Below are 19,291 nucleotides of genomic sequence, written 5' to 3'. Positions count from 1 at the left end.
TTTAGTGAATTGTTTCAATGCTCAGAAGGACAATCCTGAGTAGAAAAGGTGGGGATTCACCTCACTGGCATTGGCAGCACTTTGCAGAGCAGTCACATAGACAGGGGTGTCTGTAACCACACTGAAGTTCTGGAAGTTCTCCTTCCCTGCAGAGGTGTATTTTATCTAAGGAAACAAAACCAACAAAACACTCATTATAGTGCTGAAAATTACCTGGAAATCCCCTGCCTTCCTTTAAAAAAAGCTTCCTTTAAAATCACATCTTTACAACTGAAATTGAGGATTACAGCTCACTTAAGACCAACTCTAAAAGTGACAGGTCATAAAATAGAAATACTCAATATACAGCCAGGATGAACCAAGGAAAAATGTAATTAAAAACCACAGTTGTCTTTCCATTCTCCTAAGTTTTCTCCTCCTCCAATAACACAAGTGATGTCTCTACAGAAGCAATTCAAAGATTGTACTATCACAGTTTGAACAAAATATTTCTGATGTAACAGGAGTCACTTCCTTCTGCTCTGGACTAGGACATGTCAACCTAAAAGGAAACATAAATGGAAAATATATATATATATAAATATTTATTTATTTAAGGAAAACATACTTACCTGGCTCTGGAGGTCATAGGATTTCTTAGCCTGTAGGATTTGTGGAGTATCCCAGACATAACATCCAAGTCCCTTCAGCCAATTTAAGTCATCTTTATACACAGTCTACATGGAAGTGAACAGAACATTAAGTTAGGAAGAAATTTGCCTTCTGCCAATCAAACCAAGGAATTCTGCATACTAATAAGCCAGGCAATTAACACACCCTCCAATTTTATTGCGAAGGTTGGTTGGCCCAAGCTGAGACACCACTGACTGCAGAATATGAGCACCATTCTCTCAGCTGTGGGCTGATACAATCCCAACAAACAAGGGGAATTCTTTTCCAGACCCACTGGATCCAGAAGGATTCTTGATGCTGTACTGGCCCCTGTGCTAATTCCAGCATTCCCAATTACAATAGATAAGGATCACTGCAGTGATTGGTACGAAGAATCTAAAGCCATGGTTATTAATTTCATATTTAAATATCATGGAAGATATTCGAAAGTATTTTATATTTAAATAACTTGGAATAAATGATGGGAAAGGCTTCTATAATGTCAAACAAATGGGTTCAGTAAGTTCATGTAAGTTCTAGAAGGGTTTGGACAACACCCTCAGGCTCCTGGTGGGACTTTTAGGGCGTCCTGAGCAGGGCCAGGAGTTGGACTGGATGACTCTGATGGGTCCCTTCCAACTCAGCCTATTCTGTGATTATAAATAAAAGATAAACATACATCACTCAGAATCTCCTGGGCTTTTCTGGCGTGGATAACATCATTTTCTTCCGGTGAACAATTCCACTGATGGAAGTAAGTGCGGTATTCCAGGTCACTGAGGATGTACTGGCACTTCTTGGCTAGGACGTGGTTCATCATGTCGGCTGGAATATGGACATTTTTCTTGGTGTCTTCATAATTCTTTCTGTAGGCCAGCTGAAAAGCAAAGATTGGGGAAAAGGTGAGAGAAAATAAGAGTGATTTTCTGCATCATTTTGGATTTTGGACTAAAAGGTGACAGCACAATCTGAGATAAAGTTCCTGGATTTAGTAGCTAAACTCCCATGGGATTCAACAGGATGAAATTTTAACTTGGATATTAATAACCTTTTATTCTGATGAGGTTCTAGAAGGACAAGAATTACCTCCACTTGCAGTTTTAACAGCTGGTGAGAAAACTAACAAGTCTTCAGGATTAAAAAAGCCATGCTCCAAACATGGTTTTTATCTAATTAAAGACAGAATATTTAGGATTACACTGATTTTATGCCCGGCATGACATGCTGTATGTGCAGTGCTGAGAACAGCAACACACCAAATGTGCATTTACTTTTCCAGTTCTTAAATTCCTATTTCTACTCAAAATCTACACTTTTATTTGTAAAGGAAATGAAACACACATGGCATTTTTTACTGCTCAGATCTATTTTTTACACTGAAATAGAATTTTTTTACACTGAAATAGAATAAGGGTTTTTTCCTCATTCTAATATTTCTAATAGCTAAAAAAAATACCTTCTCAATCTCCTAAATCATTTAAAATTCAATTATTCAACCCACATATAAAATAAGCATTCAGGAAACATAAACACGTTGAAATAATTTTTACTGATATTATTGTGGATTGATGTTGAGGTTGGACTTAGTCTTGCAAATCTTTTCCAACCTTAATGATCCTGTGATTCCATAGTTCTATTAAGCTTTGCATTATTTATGCTTAAGTAATGAAATAGTGAATTTCATCACTGGAATAAATGGTGCAATAAAGCAAATGGAAAATATTCCAGTCAGACTCGTTCGTTCCTTACCGCGCTCCTCATTTTCTGGAATTCCAGGGAGTGAATGACACCAGGGAAATCACCAATATCCTTCCCAGCCAGGTAATGGCCTTTCAGCTTCTCATATATTTCCTTATATTTAAGCTGAAAAATATTCACGTGGAAATTTTAAACATTCATTCTAACAACATATTGGGGGAAAAAAAAGGGAAAGAATGGGAAATCCCTCCTGACCTCGCTGTTGATGTGGTTTGCATGTTTGGCTCCCACAAGTGGAATGTATTTCTCATCCAGAGTGTATCCAATGGGCTTGCTCAGTTCCCAAGCCTTCTTATAATGTTTCTAGACAAACAAAGCACATACAGGTTTTGATGAAAAAAATCAATTTTACTTCCCAAGAAGCCTGACTCTGCCATTCATACACCCATGGGATATGACACGGAATACAGGATATTTTTACAGAGTGGGTCCCAATAAATTAAATGGAGAATGTTCATTTTGAAAAGTCATTCAATTGAGGCACACAGAACAAGTGTTCACTTCAGAAAGCTACCTGAGCACAAATTTGAGCTGATTTCTTCTTTCTTTACTATATTTACACCAGAAGAGTAATAAAAATATCCAAAATATAGATATGAACTCTTGTTTAAAAGTGCAATATAGACTTGAGATTGATAATTTTAAAGATGATCAAAACTGTGAAAATCTTCACGAAATACTAGTGTTTATTAAAGAAACATTAGTGCCAGTGGCACTTTCCCAATACACATTTTGTTAAATATTAAATATATTCACCTTCAGACAAAATTATGAAGTGCCTAGTCATATGAACGAGTAATCACTTATATTTTCAAAAAATAGAGGTTTCTCATTAAAATTAGTGAGACAACTCAAAAGTAACTGCTTAATAATGTAAATCATCTACAGTTTTCCTTTCTTATGAAAAAAGTAAATTTAAAATTTATCAGTAGTCTCAGAAGGTATTATTGGATGGAATTATATTTGGTTTTGTCACACTATTATGACTTCCAAGCATCACACAGCTGTGCCTTAAGATCACTTCAATAAGGAAAGAAATTATCCTGGTTCCAATAATCCAAACTGGGAAAAGCTGAAATAAAAAGGGATTAAATAACTTTCCCAGTGCCTCTACTGAGAGTACAACAGTTCCTCAAGTCCACCCCACATTCTGTTGCTTTTAAAGCAAGGGAATCAGTGCTTAGGTTGATATTTATGGGATCTCACCTCACTGTGGAGCAAGGCCATGTCTTTGGCGTGGTGCAGAGCAGGAGTATCATCAGACCCAATATACTGACCTTTCTCCTGGTTAAATGTTTCTTTGTATTTTAGCTACAAAAGAAAACAAACACAGTGTTAATTCCACAGGAGAAATACATTATTATCATTATTATTACTACTACTCCATCTATTAGAAGGAGACATTAATTTTCTCTTAAGTTATCATGCAATAATGTTGTGTAGGACATTCCAACCACTGTAGTACCCAGGCAAATGTCCCTGTGTCACCTCAAAATCCACATGGTATTCTTAAAAAATTTAAGATACTGCTCAGCAAATACAGTTTAGCAACATCAGGAACTCCACAAACTGTTCACCAAGAACAGGACTCAGTTTTCAACTACTATAAGAAAAATCTTTGCAAACTAAGTCAGGGACATGCGATATTCTTCTGTAGGAAAATGGTAAATTTTCCTATAGAAATATTAGAAATATCGAAATTATTGAATAATATAGAATACTATTCAATAATATAGGGAGATTAGAAATACAGAAATATTGAATAATATAGAATTATTATTGCCATAGAAATATAGCAAGATTGTGTTGTTCATTCATATCACTTCTTACTTATTTACCCCAGGAAAGCCCATTATTAATGAAGCAGCATGTGCTCACACATACGTATGGCTAAATATAGTATTGGCTAGCAAAAGCAATTAAATCACCTACTCATTCTTGTAAATAAGTTTATATTTAAAAAAAAAAAAGTACATACATCACTCTGATTGACAGAGTTCATCTTTGCCAAAACGATGTCAGGAGTGTCAACCACGCTGGTGTAGTTGGAAAAGTTCTCAAGGGCTTCTTTTGTGTATGCTCTCTGCAAAGAGGTGAAAAAATGTCTTAGACACTGTGTATGAGAAAGAAGTGCTAATTGTGGAAATGCTGAAATATATGCTCTTACCTTGTTTATCAGTTCTTGTGCATTCTTAACTTTCTTATGCTCCACTGAATCGAGAGGGATCCAACCACAGCCACGAAGCCACTCCAAATCAGCTTTGTAAATGTTCTAAGTCAGAAAGAAAATGCAAAAGGACAGAAATTACTGAACTCAGGATGGATTGTGTACTGTGGGCAATATCCTTAGGCCAGACCATGTGGAAATGACCTCGTAGGGCTGTAGCATCACTCACATCACTTTGCAGGTCGTAGGCCTTCCGTGCCTGGATGCAGTCATTCTGGTCAGGGTGGCAGGTCCACTCGTGCAGGTAGTGGCGATACTCAACGTCGCTGACCAAGTTCTGGCACTCCTTTGCTGCCACAACTGACATGGCATCCGAAGGCATGTGGATTTTGGACTTGGTTTTGTTGTAGTCTGATTTGTACAGCCTGTCGTTCTGGATCTCACCCGCGTGCTCGTACCACACCAGCTTGGGGTCATCCCTCATCTTGGCAACTCCCACATAGTGACCTCTCTGCTTGACATACTCAGCTTTGTATTTCAGCTGATGGAAGAGGGGAGAAATACGGATAAAATCAGCACTGGCTGTATCCACTCTGGTTCTAACCTGAGAACAGCTTCAGGTTTGTCAACACAAAGAGCAGATGAGACAGGGAGTTGTCAAACAGAGCCTTAGGTTATGGGTACATGACCAGATAAAAATCGTGTCACAAACAATAATACTACTTTGTATAGGCCTTCCAGTTCAAAATATAGCATTTTCTAATCTAATACTCCCAATTTTCAGTAAATAGTATCATCAACAGAAGAGGAAATAATTGTTAGAAAATGTTTTCTAACAAGTGCATTTAGTCTCATTTTGGCAACAAATTACTTCAGATTGTCTGAGAGTGGATGCTTATTTAAGGTATTTACATCACGCTGTTTTGACAAAATGTTTATTGCAAATAAGAGTCATGTAATATTTTCAATATCCATTATACAAATGTTTAAAATGTATGGTGTGTACTGGCCTACAGGTTTGGATAGGCCAAAAGGTGAAACCAGAGCCATGTATGTTACAATCATAGTATCACTTCAATTATGTAACACAAAGTACAGAAGTCCCAGCTCAGTTGATTTTGGAAGACTTGTTTCTGGAGAGAGTGAATGTGGAAGGGTCAAGCTGACCTTTCAGCACTGATATCTCCAAACGCCATAATCACAAAGATGGCCGAATTGTTTGGAGGACAGTGGAATTCATGGGTCATGAAAAGTCTGCGTGTTACCCCAAATGGAAAGCTTTTAAAGCCTGGCAGCGAATTTCGAAAGCCTTTAACATTTCAGGCTTCCAAGCAGTCATCTTCCTACTGAGAAAAACCATTACCTCACTTTGGACATCACTCGAGTGTTTGGCATGAGAGATCTGCACCGTGTCAGGAGGCAAGAGGTAACCAGTGGCTTTTTCTTTCTCCCAACTTTCCTTGTATAAATTCTGTGGAAAACAAAAGTGATGAGGAATTCAACACTACTACAATGATAATGATTACTGAATATATGTAGTTTATATAGAAGTATGAGGATAACAAATCCTTCTTTCAGGTTGTTCTTAATAAGGCATGTTTTCTAAATACCTAAAAAATGTGAGTAGAAGCTGTCAAGGAGTGACCATGTACCTGATTTAGAATTCTGGCTGCCTCTCGGGCCATATCCAGCTGTGGTGTATCTGTGAGAGTGTAATTTGACTTGGCCTCATTCCATTCTTTGTGGTATTTAACCTAGGACACAGAAAAAAATGACTGCCTTGGTAGCACCACCACAGAACTAGGAAAACACCATAATTTACACATGAAATAATGAACCAACCCCAGAATTTGCAAGGCCATTAGATCTTAAAAGCACCTTAAATACAAATTCACAGAAGTCAAATGTAGCCCAAAACTGAGAGCAAACTTACATCACTGAGAATTTCAGTGCTGTTCTTTGCTGTGACATAATCAACTCTGTCAGCCACAGGAGTAAATGGGAGAGTTTCAACTTTTGTGCGGTACTTTCTCTGTACAAGGCAAAAGAAGAACAAATTACCCCGGAATATCTGACACTTAATACAGCAAGTCTGAATAGATACACATGACAAGGAAGTTCACATGAAGAAAAACTTCTCCATACACAGTGAAGATTGTGAAAACACTACAGCTGTATTTTCCATTTGAAAAAAAAAAACCATGATGTGTTTAACCACTTAAAATACTTTGAGTGAAAAATATCCCTGAAGAAAATTGATATACTGAAAAACATTTGCTTACCTCGCTCAGGAGATCTCCAGCATGTTTGGCATGCTTGACTCCAACAGAATCATTTGGCAACCATCCAATTCCCCGCAGCCATTCCAGATCAGCTTTATAAACAGCCTGGGAAAACAAAATAGGGTCCATGCTGTTAGCTACAGTTCCCAGTGCAATCCAGCAAGATTAATAAAGGCAGGCATTTACTTCCAGTGGTTAAAAGGGATCAGTAATTCCAACATGAGCACTACATCTGAATTTATCACCCTTCAATCGTGGCAATTTATACTTGACCTATACTTTGCAACTCTGACAAAGAGCATGGTGGGTTCCCTGAATTCAGACAATTCCACTCCTCAGAGCTGAAGCAGAATAAGAAGAGGTAATACAGGACTAAGTTAAGGGGTGTTCTCAGGTGAACTTACATCACTCTGGAGGTCGTAGGCTTGCCTGGCGTGAATGATATTGTTCTGGTCGGGGAGGCAGATCCACTGGTGCAGGTAATGCCGGTAATCGGTGTCGCTCACCAGGCTCTGCCCATGCTTGGCTGACACAATGGACATCATGTCCACTGGCAAGTGGCACTGGGTCTTCAGCTTGGCAAAGTACTTCTTGTACTCTCGTTCGCTCTGAACTTTGCCTATGTCCAGGGCAAACTGGATTCTGGAATCTCCCCTTGCGTTCGGCACTCCCACGTAGTGTCCTTTCTGCTTCTCGTGGTCCAGCTTGTATTTGTACTGGGTGAAGAGCAGAGGTCACCATTAGTAACAGTTAACATGCAAGAGCTCTTGGAGCATGTGACACGCCTCTTTTGGCACTTACATCACTGGCAATCTCTCTAGAAGCCTTGGCTGCCTTGATTGGAATTGCATCTGCTCTCAAATCGTAGCTCACCTTCACCTCATCCCAAGCACCTTTATAATGTTTCTGAAAAGACAGAGAAAACATCACACACATGCTGAATGCTCTGGCATCTGCCATTATAGAAACACAGTTTCCAGCCATTTATTAGCTGGATGTTTTTGAGCATTACTCCTGCTCCTAACCATAAATGCAGCTGCCTCTGAAACATGCAAGACTGGTTGTGCAACCTATAAAGCACAGAAGGGTGTTTGTAAAACTGTAGAAAATATTTATATGCCTTGGATTCTCATCCATTTTAATAAAATATTCCCTCAGTGGGGCATGATATTAATAATTTTTAAATAGCTGTATGTAAGTATTTACTTTTAAATGGCTAAATACTTTAAGGATCTTCAGTACAGGGAAGGGAAATGTTGCAAGCCCTGTATGAGGACAGATTTCACTGAGATTCAAAGAGATTCAACATGTTAGAATGATATAATTCACAGACTATTTTAGAGAAAACAGAATGATAAACATACCTGGCTGTAATTAACAGCATTAGCCTTGGCTAGATTGATTTCAGGTGTGTCTGGCATAATGTGGATCATAGTCTTGTCCTTTTCCCAGGCTTCTTTGTATTTTGGCTGTTAAAACAGCAATTTAATAATATCATCAGAATTGTGGAATTTTACTTATCAATAACATAAAATCCCATAAATCTCTCCTGACTTATCATCTCTAAAGAATAAAATGTTTGGAAAAGCATTACACTTAAAACACCATCAGTTTTATATTTTAGCAGTGAGATTTCTCTTCAGCTTTAGTTTCTAGTCTGGAAGCTGCTTTGAGGAGGTTGGAACGTACAATGCTGATCTGTTCAGCGTTGGTTTTGGCCAGAACAACATCTGGGGAATCCACAACACTGGTGTATTTCAGGCTGTCAATGGGGGTCCGATACACGTTGTCACTCAGGAGATCCTGGGCATTCTTCACCCTCTTAATTTCTGGAGAGTCGTTGGGTAACCAGCCAATTCCACGGAGCCACTCTAGGTCTGACTTATACACAGCCTGTGTGAGATGGTCAGAAAAGGAAAACATTGTTCAAAATGATTGTCTTAATTATTTTAAGCTATGCAAAGCAGATTATGTTTTATAAACCTAGCTAGAGTCAGATTAATCCTTTTTACATAAAGGAGATGTTCGGTGTCATAAGTAAAATTAAATCTGGCACCAAGGTTTTAAGTAGTTCATTTCTTAAACAACACATTCTAAACATTGTAAGGGGAAACAATTGGAAGGAGTTGCAGTTGAAGATGATAAATATTAAGAGCTTAGAAGAGTCTTCCTGTCATCTCCAAAATACTTATTTCTAGTCATTTCAACAATTCACAAGTCCTAACAAAACCCCAAGCTACCTACCAGGAAAATTGGCAAAAAGCAAGGAACAGGAACCTCATGTCCAAAGCTTGTAATTGAAACAGTGGAAGAGGGACTGATGTTGACTGTTAAGTAGCAAAGCCAGGTCAGGAAATCAGCTGCACTGACTCCTTCTGCTTTGCAATCAGACACTAAAACCTCTCATTGGCTACCTCACAGAGCTTTCTTCCAATTAAATAAATTTCCCAGCTGACTCAAGCAAACAGAAGTAACAAGAGACACCTGATTCCAAGGCAGCAAACAGCTGTTATTCCTAAGTCCCATCAAAGCAGGAAAGGCAAATCCTTCATCCTCTCCAGACAACACCACTTCAAAAAATCCAAATCCACCACAAAAGTATGATGTAACACAGCAGCTATCAACTGAAGTTTCAGAACATTTAGAGGTAAAAGCAATGCTTTTTAAGGGTGTAGAGGAGCAGATAATAGCAGTAGCAAAAAATTGAAGAAAACAATGTAAATAGAAATCTGTTGTGACTGTATAGCATTGAACAATCAGAGTAAGGCTATAATATATTAAATAATAGGAGTAGTAACCACACATCTCTATGCATACTCACGTCGCTCTGGAGGTCGTAGGCCTGCCGTGCGTGGATCACGTCATTCTGGTCAGGAAGGCAGGTCCACTGGTGCAGGTACTGCCTGTAGTCAACGTCACTGACCAGGGTCTGACACTCCTTGGCTGCCTGCACCGACAGGGCATCCACAGGGATGTGGATATGGGTCTTGGAATCATTGTAGGCCTTCTTGTAGAGGCGGTCGTTCTGCAGGGCCATGGCGCGCGCGGCCTGCACCAGCTTGGGGTCCTCCTTGGCACTGGGGCACCCGATGTAGTGGCCTTTTTGCTTCTCGTGGGTTTCTTTGTACTTGTACTGGAAATACAGAGAGAATAAAAGGCGTGTTGCTCACCTGGACACAGCCACCAGACAAAAGGCTTCCAGCTCCCCAGGCTGTCAGCCTGAGCTTCACTCAGTTCTGCTGAGACACAAGCACCACATGAAGAGAAGGCTGTACCTCACTGGCAATGTCTCTGGAGGCCTTGGCTTGTTTGATGGGAATGGCATCAGCTCTTAGGTCATAGCTTTTTGCCTTGGCCTCATCCCAGGCCTTCTGATAATGTTTCTGCAAGGAAAATTAATCACCTTTGTTAAACATAGTGAAATGCCTTCTCTAAAAATCTACTTCCTTGGAATGACCAGCTTGGGAGCCCTGTTTGCCACCTGTAACTGGCAGAGTTACAATAATGATCCTGGCAAGTGTCTTAACAGAAAACTCATGACTTAAAATAGGTGCAAGATCCAAAAGACAAAGAGGCAGCAGAAATATTCCTGAAGACAGACTACTATGTCTGCAGACTCCAACAACTCCTCCATGGAAATTACTCGGCAGGTTTTGCCAAAGGGAGCAGGAGTTGTGTGGAATTGCACACTGAGCTTGGGTGTTTGCTCATGAACACACCACCTGTTGATAGGCTGAAAGGTGATAAAGAGCCCCTTCCTGTTTACAAGCACATTAGAAGGTGGATTTGTACACCACAATTTACAGCAAAAACTGAAAGAACAATTGCCAGTCTTCACTTTCTAACGCTTCACAAGGATTTCATTTTGTTTTCTTACATTGCTGATGTTGATAGCGTTGACTTTGGACTGCAGCATTACAGGAGTGTCCGAAGGGAGGGAAATCTGGGTCTTGTCTTTATCCCAGGCCTCACGATACAGACGCTGAGGAGAAAAGAAAGGAAGAATAATGGCATTTCAATAGGGTGAGAAAAAAGCACCAACAGGAATTCTTTGGTAATTCCAATTTGCAAAACTTTCAACTCGACATTCCTGTGGTAGACCACAAAGAAAAGAAATGAATCCTGTAAGTGAAAGGGGAGTGCAAGGTGAGCTTACATCACTGAGCTGCATGGCATTGGTCTTGGCCAGGACAACATCTGGGGAGTCAGTGATGCTGGTGAACTTCAGCTGCTCCGGCCGCGTGCGGTACAAGCGCTCATTGAGGAGTTCCTGGGCTTTCTTGGCTTTGACCACATCCACAGAACCTTCTGTTAGCCAGCCAATGCCTCGCAGCCATTCCAGGTCGGACTTGTACACGTTCTACAAACAAATCAAGGGTTACTGGCATTGCAGAGACAACTTTTTTGCCCAGAGAGCTTGTGGACTCTCAGTCCATGAGGACATTCAAGACCAGTCTGGATGAGGCTCTGAATAACCAGGTCTAGTGCAAGGAGTCCCTGCCCATGGCAGGGGGTTGGAATAAGATGATCTTTTCCAATCCAAACCATTTTGGGATTCTGTAGTTCTAACTAAGTGCAAGAAGGTTTTTTTCCCCAACTTCTCCTCATACTCTTACACAACAAGCAGCCAATGAGACTGTGGTGGAGGTCCTTTCTAGACACAGAACCCCTGATTTGCACAGCAACAACAATACTCTTAAGATGCTGCATTCAAACCAGGGGCATCATATGCAAGTACTCTGCAAGCAAACGTTCTACAGTAGACCAAGAACACATGGCTTCCCTATGAACTGCCCCGAATATTTCTGGCCTCCAGGCTGAAATCCTTTGGAAAGGATAACATACCAGGACAGACTGTAGGCTCATGAACACGCATTTAAAAGTATATTTGCCAGTCACTAACAAACAGAGCCTCACACAGCCGCACTAAAGCTTTCCTACAGTTATTGTCACTCACGTCGCTCTGGAGGTCGTAGGCCTGCCGTGCGTGGATCACGTCATTCTGGTCAGGAAGGCAGGTCCACTGGTGCAGGTACTGCCTGTAGTCAACGTCACTGACCAGGGTCTGACACTCCTTGGCTGCCTGCACCGACAGGGCATCCACAGGGATGTGGATATGGGTCTTGGAATCATTGTAGGCCTTCTTGTAGAGGCGGTCGTTCTGCAGGGCCATGGCGCGCGCGGCCTGCACCAGCTTGGGGTCCTCCTTGGCACTGGGGCACCCGATGTAGTGGCCTTTCTGCTTCTCATGGGTTTCTTTGTACTTGTACTGGAAATACAAAAAGAAGTGAATCTGGGATGAAGGTGCCATAATTTCCTATTGCTACTGATCACAAAAATATATATTCTTGTTTTTAAAATAATTGAAAATAAATGTAAAGGATGAACATACGTCACTCGCAATATCTCTTGATGCTTTGGCGGCTTTGATTGGAATTGCATCAGCTCTCAGGTCATAACCTTTCTTTTTGGCCTCTTCCCAGGCTTGTACATAAAGTTTCTACACAAAAGAAGACAGAAAATGACTTATCAATATTTTGAAAGATGGGATTTCTGCATTTCATCATTTTTTCTCAAAGTTTTCATGAATGCGTATTTTAGAACATCTTTATGATTAAAGAATTTCTGACTTAACTCTAAATTTCTACTAGTTTAGTGAATGTTTAAATGTCCTTACATGGCTAACATTGGCTGCATTGGCCTTTGCTAACAGGATGTCTGGTGTGTCAGGCATGACATGGATGGACTTCTTGTCTGCATCCCAGGCTTCTGTGTACAAGCGCTACGAGAGAGGAAAACAGCCCTTTACAAACAGTTCTTTATGAAATTATTTTTAAATTATTTTACAATTATTTTACAAACTGCTATGGGTAGCTCAAGTCAGCTCTGAATACCCTGACTCAGCAAAGCTTCTCTCTGAAACAGCTCAAGAAGGAAACTTTGTCCCTCCTGATTATTTCTCAGGCTAAGCTGGTGCAGCAATTGATTGATTTTGGATTGTGGAGAAACAGCCATCGGAGGAAAACTATTAATTATTGTGTATAAGTTGTTTGATTATGTTTCTTATAAAGGAGGAGGTACTTAGTGACTTTCACCCTCCAGATCTGAGATACATTGCAGGAGTTTCACATTCAGAGAACTTACAATATTTCCTCATAACTTGTTCATCATGCAGTATTATTCTCAGAAAATCTGTGATTTAAGGGAGTTTTTTCTGGAGATTTTTACCAACTGCTCACGGCAGACTGAGCCGTGAAGGAACAGCTTTCCTGTATAATGGCTGAATCTGGACGTTGATTTTCTCTTAAATCCACAAGTCTTTAGCTTTACTTTGTATTTTGTACTTTTCACCTCATGAACAAGCTCTATTAACTGGCAATACTACCCTCACCTTGTTCATGATCTCAGCATTCTGCTTGGCTAAGACCATGGCCAAGGAATCAGTCACGCTGGTAAATTTGATTTTGTCGGCAGGTTGGCGATACTTCCTCTCACTGAGGATTTCTCCGGCTTTCTTGGCTTTCTCAACTTCCAAGGAACCAATAGGAACCCATCCAATGCCTCTCAGCCATTCCAGGTCTGATTTGTAAACAGCCTGAAAAAATTTGAAAGTTTGTTACATATATGCAAGTGTGATCAAATATTAAAATTAATATAAATGAGCACATCCTATATGAACAACTGGGTATGTTTCTGAGGATATGGTTCTGAAAACAGTTGTTATTTTTGAAGATTAAATAAAATAGTTAATAAATATACCTCAGGTTAAGGACTGGAAAAATAGAATTAAACATAAATTTGATGAAAGAATAATAAACATTTCAGCAAGTCTGATGCAAGTGACTAAGGTGTATAATCCATACTTTAAAACTTAGATTTACAAGACACAGAGTATTTAATTATGTATGACAAATGTAAGGATTTGCTCACATCACTCTGGAGGTCGTAGGCTCGCTTGGCGTGGATCACGTCGTTCTGGTCTGGCAGACACATCCACTGGTGCAGGTAGTGCCTGTAGTCAATGTCACTGACCAGCTCCTGGCACCTCTTGGCCAACACAATTCCCAGCATGTCCACAGGGCTGCTGAAGCACGTCTTGGACTTCTCAAAGTCTTTCTTGTACTCTCTGTCACTCTGGATCTTGGCCACGTGCATCGACCACATCATCTTGGGGTCGTCCTCGATGTTCCTGGCCCCAATGTGGTGGCCCAGCTGCTTCCGATACCCCTCCTTGTACTTGTACTGCAGGGAAAAAAAATACACATATATATTTATATATTTTATCTTTTTTTAACACAAAGCATTTAAATAGATTTCTTGGTAGAAAAACAAGGAGCATAAAAATCTGTTATCCTCTGTCTCTTAGTGATGTTGACTCATGCCAGAAGCAAAACCTGTCTCAGTCACTGCAGAGTTTTTTCCTGGTTTTGTATTCCAACATTTTGAATTTCAATGTGACACTGAAACAAATTTCTTTCCTCCAGAAAAGACAAGCATATAGACTTTTAGAATTTATTTACTTACATATCTCTTTTGGGGACATATTTTAAAGTACTTCCTATTTTGAACCAAAAATTAACTTGAAAAACTCTAGCATGGACTCCTACATCTTTTTGATCATCCATGGATGGCAATGGGGGCCATAGAAACAATTTTCATGTTATTATATTTATTTGTTACTGTGATACATAACTCATGCAAAAATAGTAGCTATCCATTCCTTTTGTGCACTAAGGCATGAGCTAGAATCACCATAAAAATAGATTTCAATATTATCTATTTTGTGAAATATGACATTAACAAACAATGGAACAACCATTCTGATTCTTTCCCATTACCAAATCCTTACAGAAATAAGAACAAAGCCTTTTCCCATTACCAAATCCTCACAGAAATGAGAACAAAGCCTGCTTACCTCACTGGCAATCTCTCTGGAGGCTTTGGCAGATTGAATGGGAATGGCATCATAACGCAAATCATGGCCCTTCTTCTTCGACTCCTCTAAGGCCAGTTTGTACATTTTCTGTGAGAAAAAATTCACATTTTAGTTTAAAAAACAAAATACCAAATTGCATTTCAGTTAAGCACAACTGTGCAGTAAAACAAATGAAGTCCCTAAACAATATTGTTAATCTTCAGACAAATTTAATACTGTTCTCTAGAAAAGAAAAAAAAAAGGGGGATTTCAAAGACCTTGTAATTTTATTTTAGATGTTTGGAAAATGGAAATCATTTAGGGAAGGCAAAGACTGGAACATTTAAAAAGTTAAATTACCTATTTCCACAAATTGCTGTAGAGATAGTTTCTCATTTATGTCAGATAATATATTTTAAAAGACCCATTAGATATCCAAGAGGTAAATTCCAATGAAAGAACAACTTTGATTTCATCACTGGAAGTGGCAATTTGTGAAACTAAACAACCTGACAATATTTTAATATTAATAAATAATCAAAGGTGAATATAGTGTACTTATCAGAAACCCTTTAATTGTCTCAACTCTTCAGTTGCACTCACCTCACTGTAGTTCAATCTGTTCTGTTTGGCCAGCAGGATTTCTGGGGTGTCAGGCATGACATGAATCGTGGTCTTGTCTTTGTTCCATGCTTCAGTGTACAAACGCTATGAAGGAAAACAGGAAGAGATTTATAGGACATTCCAAACCAGGTTCATGTCTCAATAACCATGGAAAACCCATTAATTAAAATGATAGGAACCTGGTCTAGTAAAAATTGCCCTTTCCCATGGCAGGGAGTTGGAACAAAATGATCTTTAATGTCCCTTCTAACCCAAACCGTTCTATGTTACTATGAAATATAAGATGGATAGACAGTTATGTGTTAACCTGGTAGAAATAACATCAACAAAAGGAGAATTTATCTGAGGGAGTTTAAAAACATTAAGGAAACTGCCACATTGCTTCAGAATAATGAATAATCCAAAGCATCATTAGTGCACACTGCACACACAAGTCAAGGAAAAGATTTAAATGTAAAATGCTGAATATCACACAAATTTGAGTCTTCCACTACCTGGCCCAAGAGTTTTGAGTGAAATAACAAGAGCACACTGATTGAAAATACATCATGCCTGAACTGCAGCATTGCTTGTGCTCAGTTGATTCCCAGTCCTGTCTCCAGGGATGAGGTACAGACCTCTGATGTGTCACCCAGGGGCTTCAGGACTCACCTTGTTCATGGTGTCTGCGTTCTGCTTGGCCAACACCATCTCCAGGGAATCCGTGACACTCGTGAACTTGATGGTGTCTGGACGCTGGCGGTAAATTTTATCACTCAGGATCTCCCCTGCTCTCTTGGCTTTCTCAACTTCCAAGGAACCAATTGGGACCCAACCAATGCCCCGCAGCCATTCAAGGTCAGACTTGTAGCAGTTCTGTTACAAGAAAAAGTTACACAAGTTATTTTAATAAAACAGTCATAATTATAATAATGTATGTTACACCGTGCATCTTTCCAAAGGAAAATAACCTTCCTATCAGCTCTTCATTCAAATAAATGCAAAGCTGTAGAGAAAACTGTAGAAAAACTGACTGCATTTTCACCTACATTAAGGGTGAAACCATTATCCAAGTTTCACAGAATTGTAAATGATAAATAGTCCAAATCCTGGAATTACAGGATTTCATTTAAGTATCAGTTAGTTAATATAACACGTAGGAGATATGAGTGTCAACCATGAAACATAATAATAAATCTCAAGAAGTTGGTTCTACCACATCAGAACATGATGGCCTGATCCAATTATGTAAAATAAACTCATTCCTCAGCAAAAATTAAATGCCAGAGAACTCACATCACTCTGGAGGTCGTAGGCTCGCTTGGCGTGGATCACGTCGTTCTGGTCGGGCAGACACATCCACTGGTGCAGGTAGTGCCTGTAGTCAATGTCACTGACCAGCTCCTGGCACCTCTTGGCCAACACAATTCCCAGCATGTCCACAGGGCTGCTGAAGCACGTCTTGGACTTCTCAAAGTCTTTCTTGTACTCTCTGTCACTCTGGATCTTGGCCACGTGCATCGACCACATCATCTTGGGGTCATCCTCGATGTTCCTGGCCCCGATGTGGTGGCCCAGCTGCTTCCGATACCCCTCCTTGTACTTGTACTGAAACACAAACCAAGATATTACATTTCTGTATCACCTCTAAATATCAGTTAGTAATATTAAATATTTCTGCCAATAACCTTTCCAAACTTATTTATAGCCTGCCTTTAAAAAAAACCTAAATAGTCAGATCAATTCTCATGCTAATAACACGGATTCTGGCACTAAAGTTTTTTGCTGCTTGAGTTAGAACTCTAAACAGAAATTTTTTATCATTTTGTATTTTGAAGAAATATGCTTCACTAATATTAGTGAGAAATAATCCTGGTCTTACTAAATACATTTAATCCTTATTACATATAATGTAAATACTTATTTACACATATGGGGTTACGAGCTATACAATTATCATGATAGCAGAATTATATTGTTCTTATAATTATCAACATCTATTTTTTTAAACATACATGATAATTTGCTTGCAAAAAATCTATTACTTAAGGTCATAGTTTAGCTGCAGCATCTTTTACAGAATTCAGCTGATAATTTTCAGGTTGCAGAGGAGAGAGGTCAACATAGAAAGAAAAGTAGATTCTTACATCACTGGCAATTTCCCTGGATGCTTTGGCTGCTTGGATGGGGATGGCATCAGCTCTCAAATCATAGCCTTCCTTCTTGGCATCTTCCATGGCCTGTCTGTATTGTTTCTAGATGAAGAATTAAACAATGGGACTCATATAAGTTTCATATATTATATTCTATGCAAAACAAATTGCTTGGAAGTAGATCTAAACATTGTGTTTAGATTTATTACACCCAGTTTTATCCACCTTTAACTCAAAGCCTCAGATCAGTAGCAGATACAAATTCATATCAAAGGAATACCTTTGCTAAATACATTTGTAAATTAATTTTTCTTTTACTGCTTTAAATAATGTAACACTGACTACAATTTAGAGCTAACTTTTTCTTCTATACAAGTGGAGAAAACCTACTTTTTAAAGCCACCAATGTGCCTTACCATTGTGAACTTGTTTGCCTAAAATAACTTTGAACACTGGCATCACAGCATTTCAGAATTGTGCTGGTAATTGCCTTTTTGGTATTAATTTTTGCCTTCCCAACATTATGCACACTGGCAGAAATGACTCCCAAAAATTCAGTGGACACACACATCTTGTGTGGAATTTATGGAATTTCTTCTCACCATTGCTCACTGCTCTATGTACACACTACTACAAATATCCAAACAATACTTTTGAAGTGACAATTTTGTGGATAAACATGGGAGTTATTTAAGGAAGTTGATGGTGATATCTACAGAAGGTTTCCCAGAACATTGCTGACCCAGCCATGACCCAGAGCAGTTACATTTGGAGAGCTCCCACACTCACCAGACTGTAGTTTTTCTTGTTCTCTCTTGCCAGTGTGATTTCAGGCGTGTCAGGCATTATGTGGATTTGTGTCTTGTCTTTATCCCAGGCCTCAGTATACAGACGCTGCAGGAGAAACACAGCAGAGTATTTGGAGACCTTCACAATTGATAATTGTGACAAATTAACTTAGTAATTATCTTAGGAAGACATTATTCAATCAACTCTTGATAAAAGTAAGTTTCCCATTGGTTACCAAGAACGGAACTTACAATTTACAGCCTTACTGTGCTGAAATCTCACAGCACAAGCACAGGTCTGTGGTCCTAGTCCTGTCTCAAGGGTTTAAGCAGAAACTGTTAATGTGTTACCTGATCAAATCTGCCTCACCTTATTCATGTTGTCTGCATTCTGCTTGGCCAACACCATTGGGAGGGAATCGGGGATGCTGGTGAACCTGATGGTGTCCGGATGCTGGCGGTAAATTTTATCACTCAGGATCTCCCCTGCCTTTTTGGCTTTCTCAACTTCCAAGGAACCAATCGGGACCCAACCAATGCCCCGCAGCCATTCCAGGTCAGACTTGTAGCAGTTCTGTTACAAAATATAAAGGCAGCAGTTAAAAATTTCCCCTTTATATGTTAATTAGCATTTAAATGTATTACAATTACCAATTAGGAAGGATTATACGGAGATAATACTGCTGTTTGGCCATATATAAACCTTTGTAATGTCCTTACACACAGATTCATTCACTACACAAAATCTAATGACATTGCTTGGAACAGGGGAAGAAAAATACATTGTGAAAAAACACAAGAGCAACTTGTCTAGTTCATATTCCAAGGAAATTACGAACATTTCAGTAACCCAGGGTTTATCAGCAAGTACTAACATCACTCTGGAGGTCATAGGCTTGCTTGGCGTGGATCACATCGTTCTGGTCGGGCAGACAAGTCCATTGATGCAGATAGTGCCGGTAGTCGACATCACT

At 39.4% G+C, this 19,291-nt stretch overlaps 1 protein-coding gene across 30 annotated transcripts in view; it reads right to left on the bottom strand.

The window, feature by feature from the left end:
* Nucleotides 1-19,291, bottom strand: part of NEB (nebulin) — a 90,139-nt gene that overhangs the window by 40,739 nt on the left and 30,109 nt on the right. For 23 of the 30 annotated variants that reach the window (XM_042040353.1, XM_042040322.1, XM_042040326.1 and 20 more), the window contains exons 36-69: nucleotides 19,193-19,291; nucleotides 18,688-18,891; nucleotides 18,319-18,423; nucleotides 17,524-17,631; nucleotides 16,673-16,984; nucleotides 16,049-16,252; nucleotides 15,377-15,481; nucleotides 14,774-14,881; nucleotides 13,789-14,100; nucleotides 13,250-13,453; nucleotides 12,536-12,640; nucleotides 12,251-12,358; nucleotides 11,816-12,127; nucleotides 11,015-11,218; nucleotides 10,736-10,840; nucleotides 10,134-10,241; nucleotides 9,680-9,991; nucleotides 8,548-8,751; nucleotides 8,223-8,327; nucleotides 7,660-7,764; nucleotides 7,263-7,574; nucleotides 6,859-6,963; nucleotides 6,510-6,608; nucleotides 6,229-6,330; nucleotides 5,940-6,047; nucleotides 4,806-5,117; nucleotides 4,577-4,681; nucleotides 4,388-4,492; nucleotides 3,616-3,720; nucleotides 2,605-2,712; nucleotides 2,401-2,514; nucleotides 1,331-1,528; nucleotides 612-716; nucleotides 61-165 (exon numbers count right to left, since the gene is read on the bottom strand). The exon at nucleotides 19,193-19,291 is cut by the window's right edge and continues 84 nt beyond it. In XM_042040353.1, coding sequence (XP_041896287.1) covers nucleotides 61-165; nucleotides 612-716; nucleotides 1,331-1,528; nucleotides 2,401-2,514; nucleotides 2,605-2,712; nucleotides 3,616-3,720; nucleotides 4,388-4,492; nucleotides 4,577-4,681; nucleotides 4,806-5,117; nucleotides 5,940-6,047; nucleotides 6,229-6,330; nucleotides 6,510-6,608; nucleotides 6,859-6,963; nucleotides 7,263-7,574; nucleotides 7,660-7,764; nucleotides 8,223-8,327; nucleotides 8,548-8,751; nucleotides 9,680-9,991; nucleotides 10,134-10,241; nucleotides 10,736-10,840; nucleotides 11,015-11,218; nucleotides 11,816-12,127; nucleotides 12,251-12,358; nucleotides 12,536-12,640; nucleotides 13,250-13,453; nucleotides 13,789-14,100; nucleotides 14,774-14,881; nucleotides 15,377-15,481; nucleotides 16,049-16,252; nucleotides 16,673-16,984; nucleotides 17,524-17,631; nucleotides 18,319-18,423; nucleotides 18,688-18,891; nucleotides 19,193-19,291 — 5,412 coding nt within the window. The remainder of the gene's footprint in view (nucleotides 1-60; nucleotides 166-611; nucleotides 717-1,330; nucleotides 1,529-2,400; nucleotides 2,515-2,604; nucleotides 2,713-3,615; nucleotides 3,721-4,387; nucleotides 4,493-4,576; nucleotides 4,682-4,805; nucleotides 5,118-5,939; nucleotides 6,048-6,228; nucleotides 6,331-6,509; nucleotides 6,609-6,858; nucleotides 6,964-7,262; nucleotides 7,575-7,659; nucleotides 7,765-8,222; nucleotides 8,328-8,547; nucleotides 8,752-9,679; nucleotides 9,992-10,133; nucleotides 10,242-10,735; nucleotides 10,841-11,014; nucleotides 11,219-11,815; nucleotides 12,128-12,250; nucleotides 12,359-12,535; nucleotides 12,641-13,249; nucleotides 13,454-13,788; nucleotides 14,101-14,773; nucleotides 14,882-15,376; nucleotides 15,482-16,048; nucleotides 16,253-16,672; nucleotides 16,985-17,523; nucleotides 17,632-18,318; nucleotides 18,424-18,687; nucleotides 18,892-19,192) is intronic. The other 7 variants (XM_042040354.1, XM_042040355.1, XM_042040345.1 and 4 more) reach the window with 6 other exon arrangements.

Source organism: Corvus kubaryi, unplaced genomic scaffold, assembly GCF_017639235.1.
Source record: "Corvus kubaryi isolate FWS band 111438036 unplaced genomic scaffold, C.kubaryi_AGA036_p1.0 37396, whole genome shotgun sequence".
Classification (NCBI taxonomy): Eukaryota; Metazoa; Chordata; class Aves; order Passeriformes; family Corvidae; genus Corvus; species Corvus kubaryi.
Note: the sequence above shows the minus strand (reverse complement) of the source record. Positions and strands in the feature narration are given on the sequence as shown.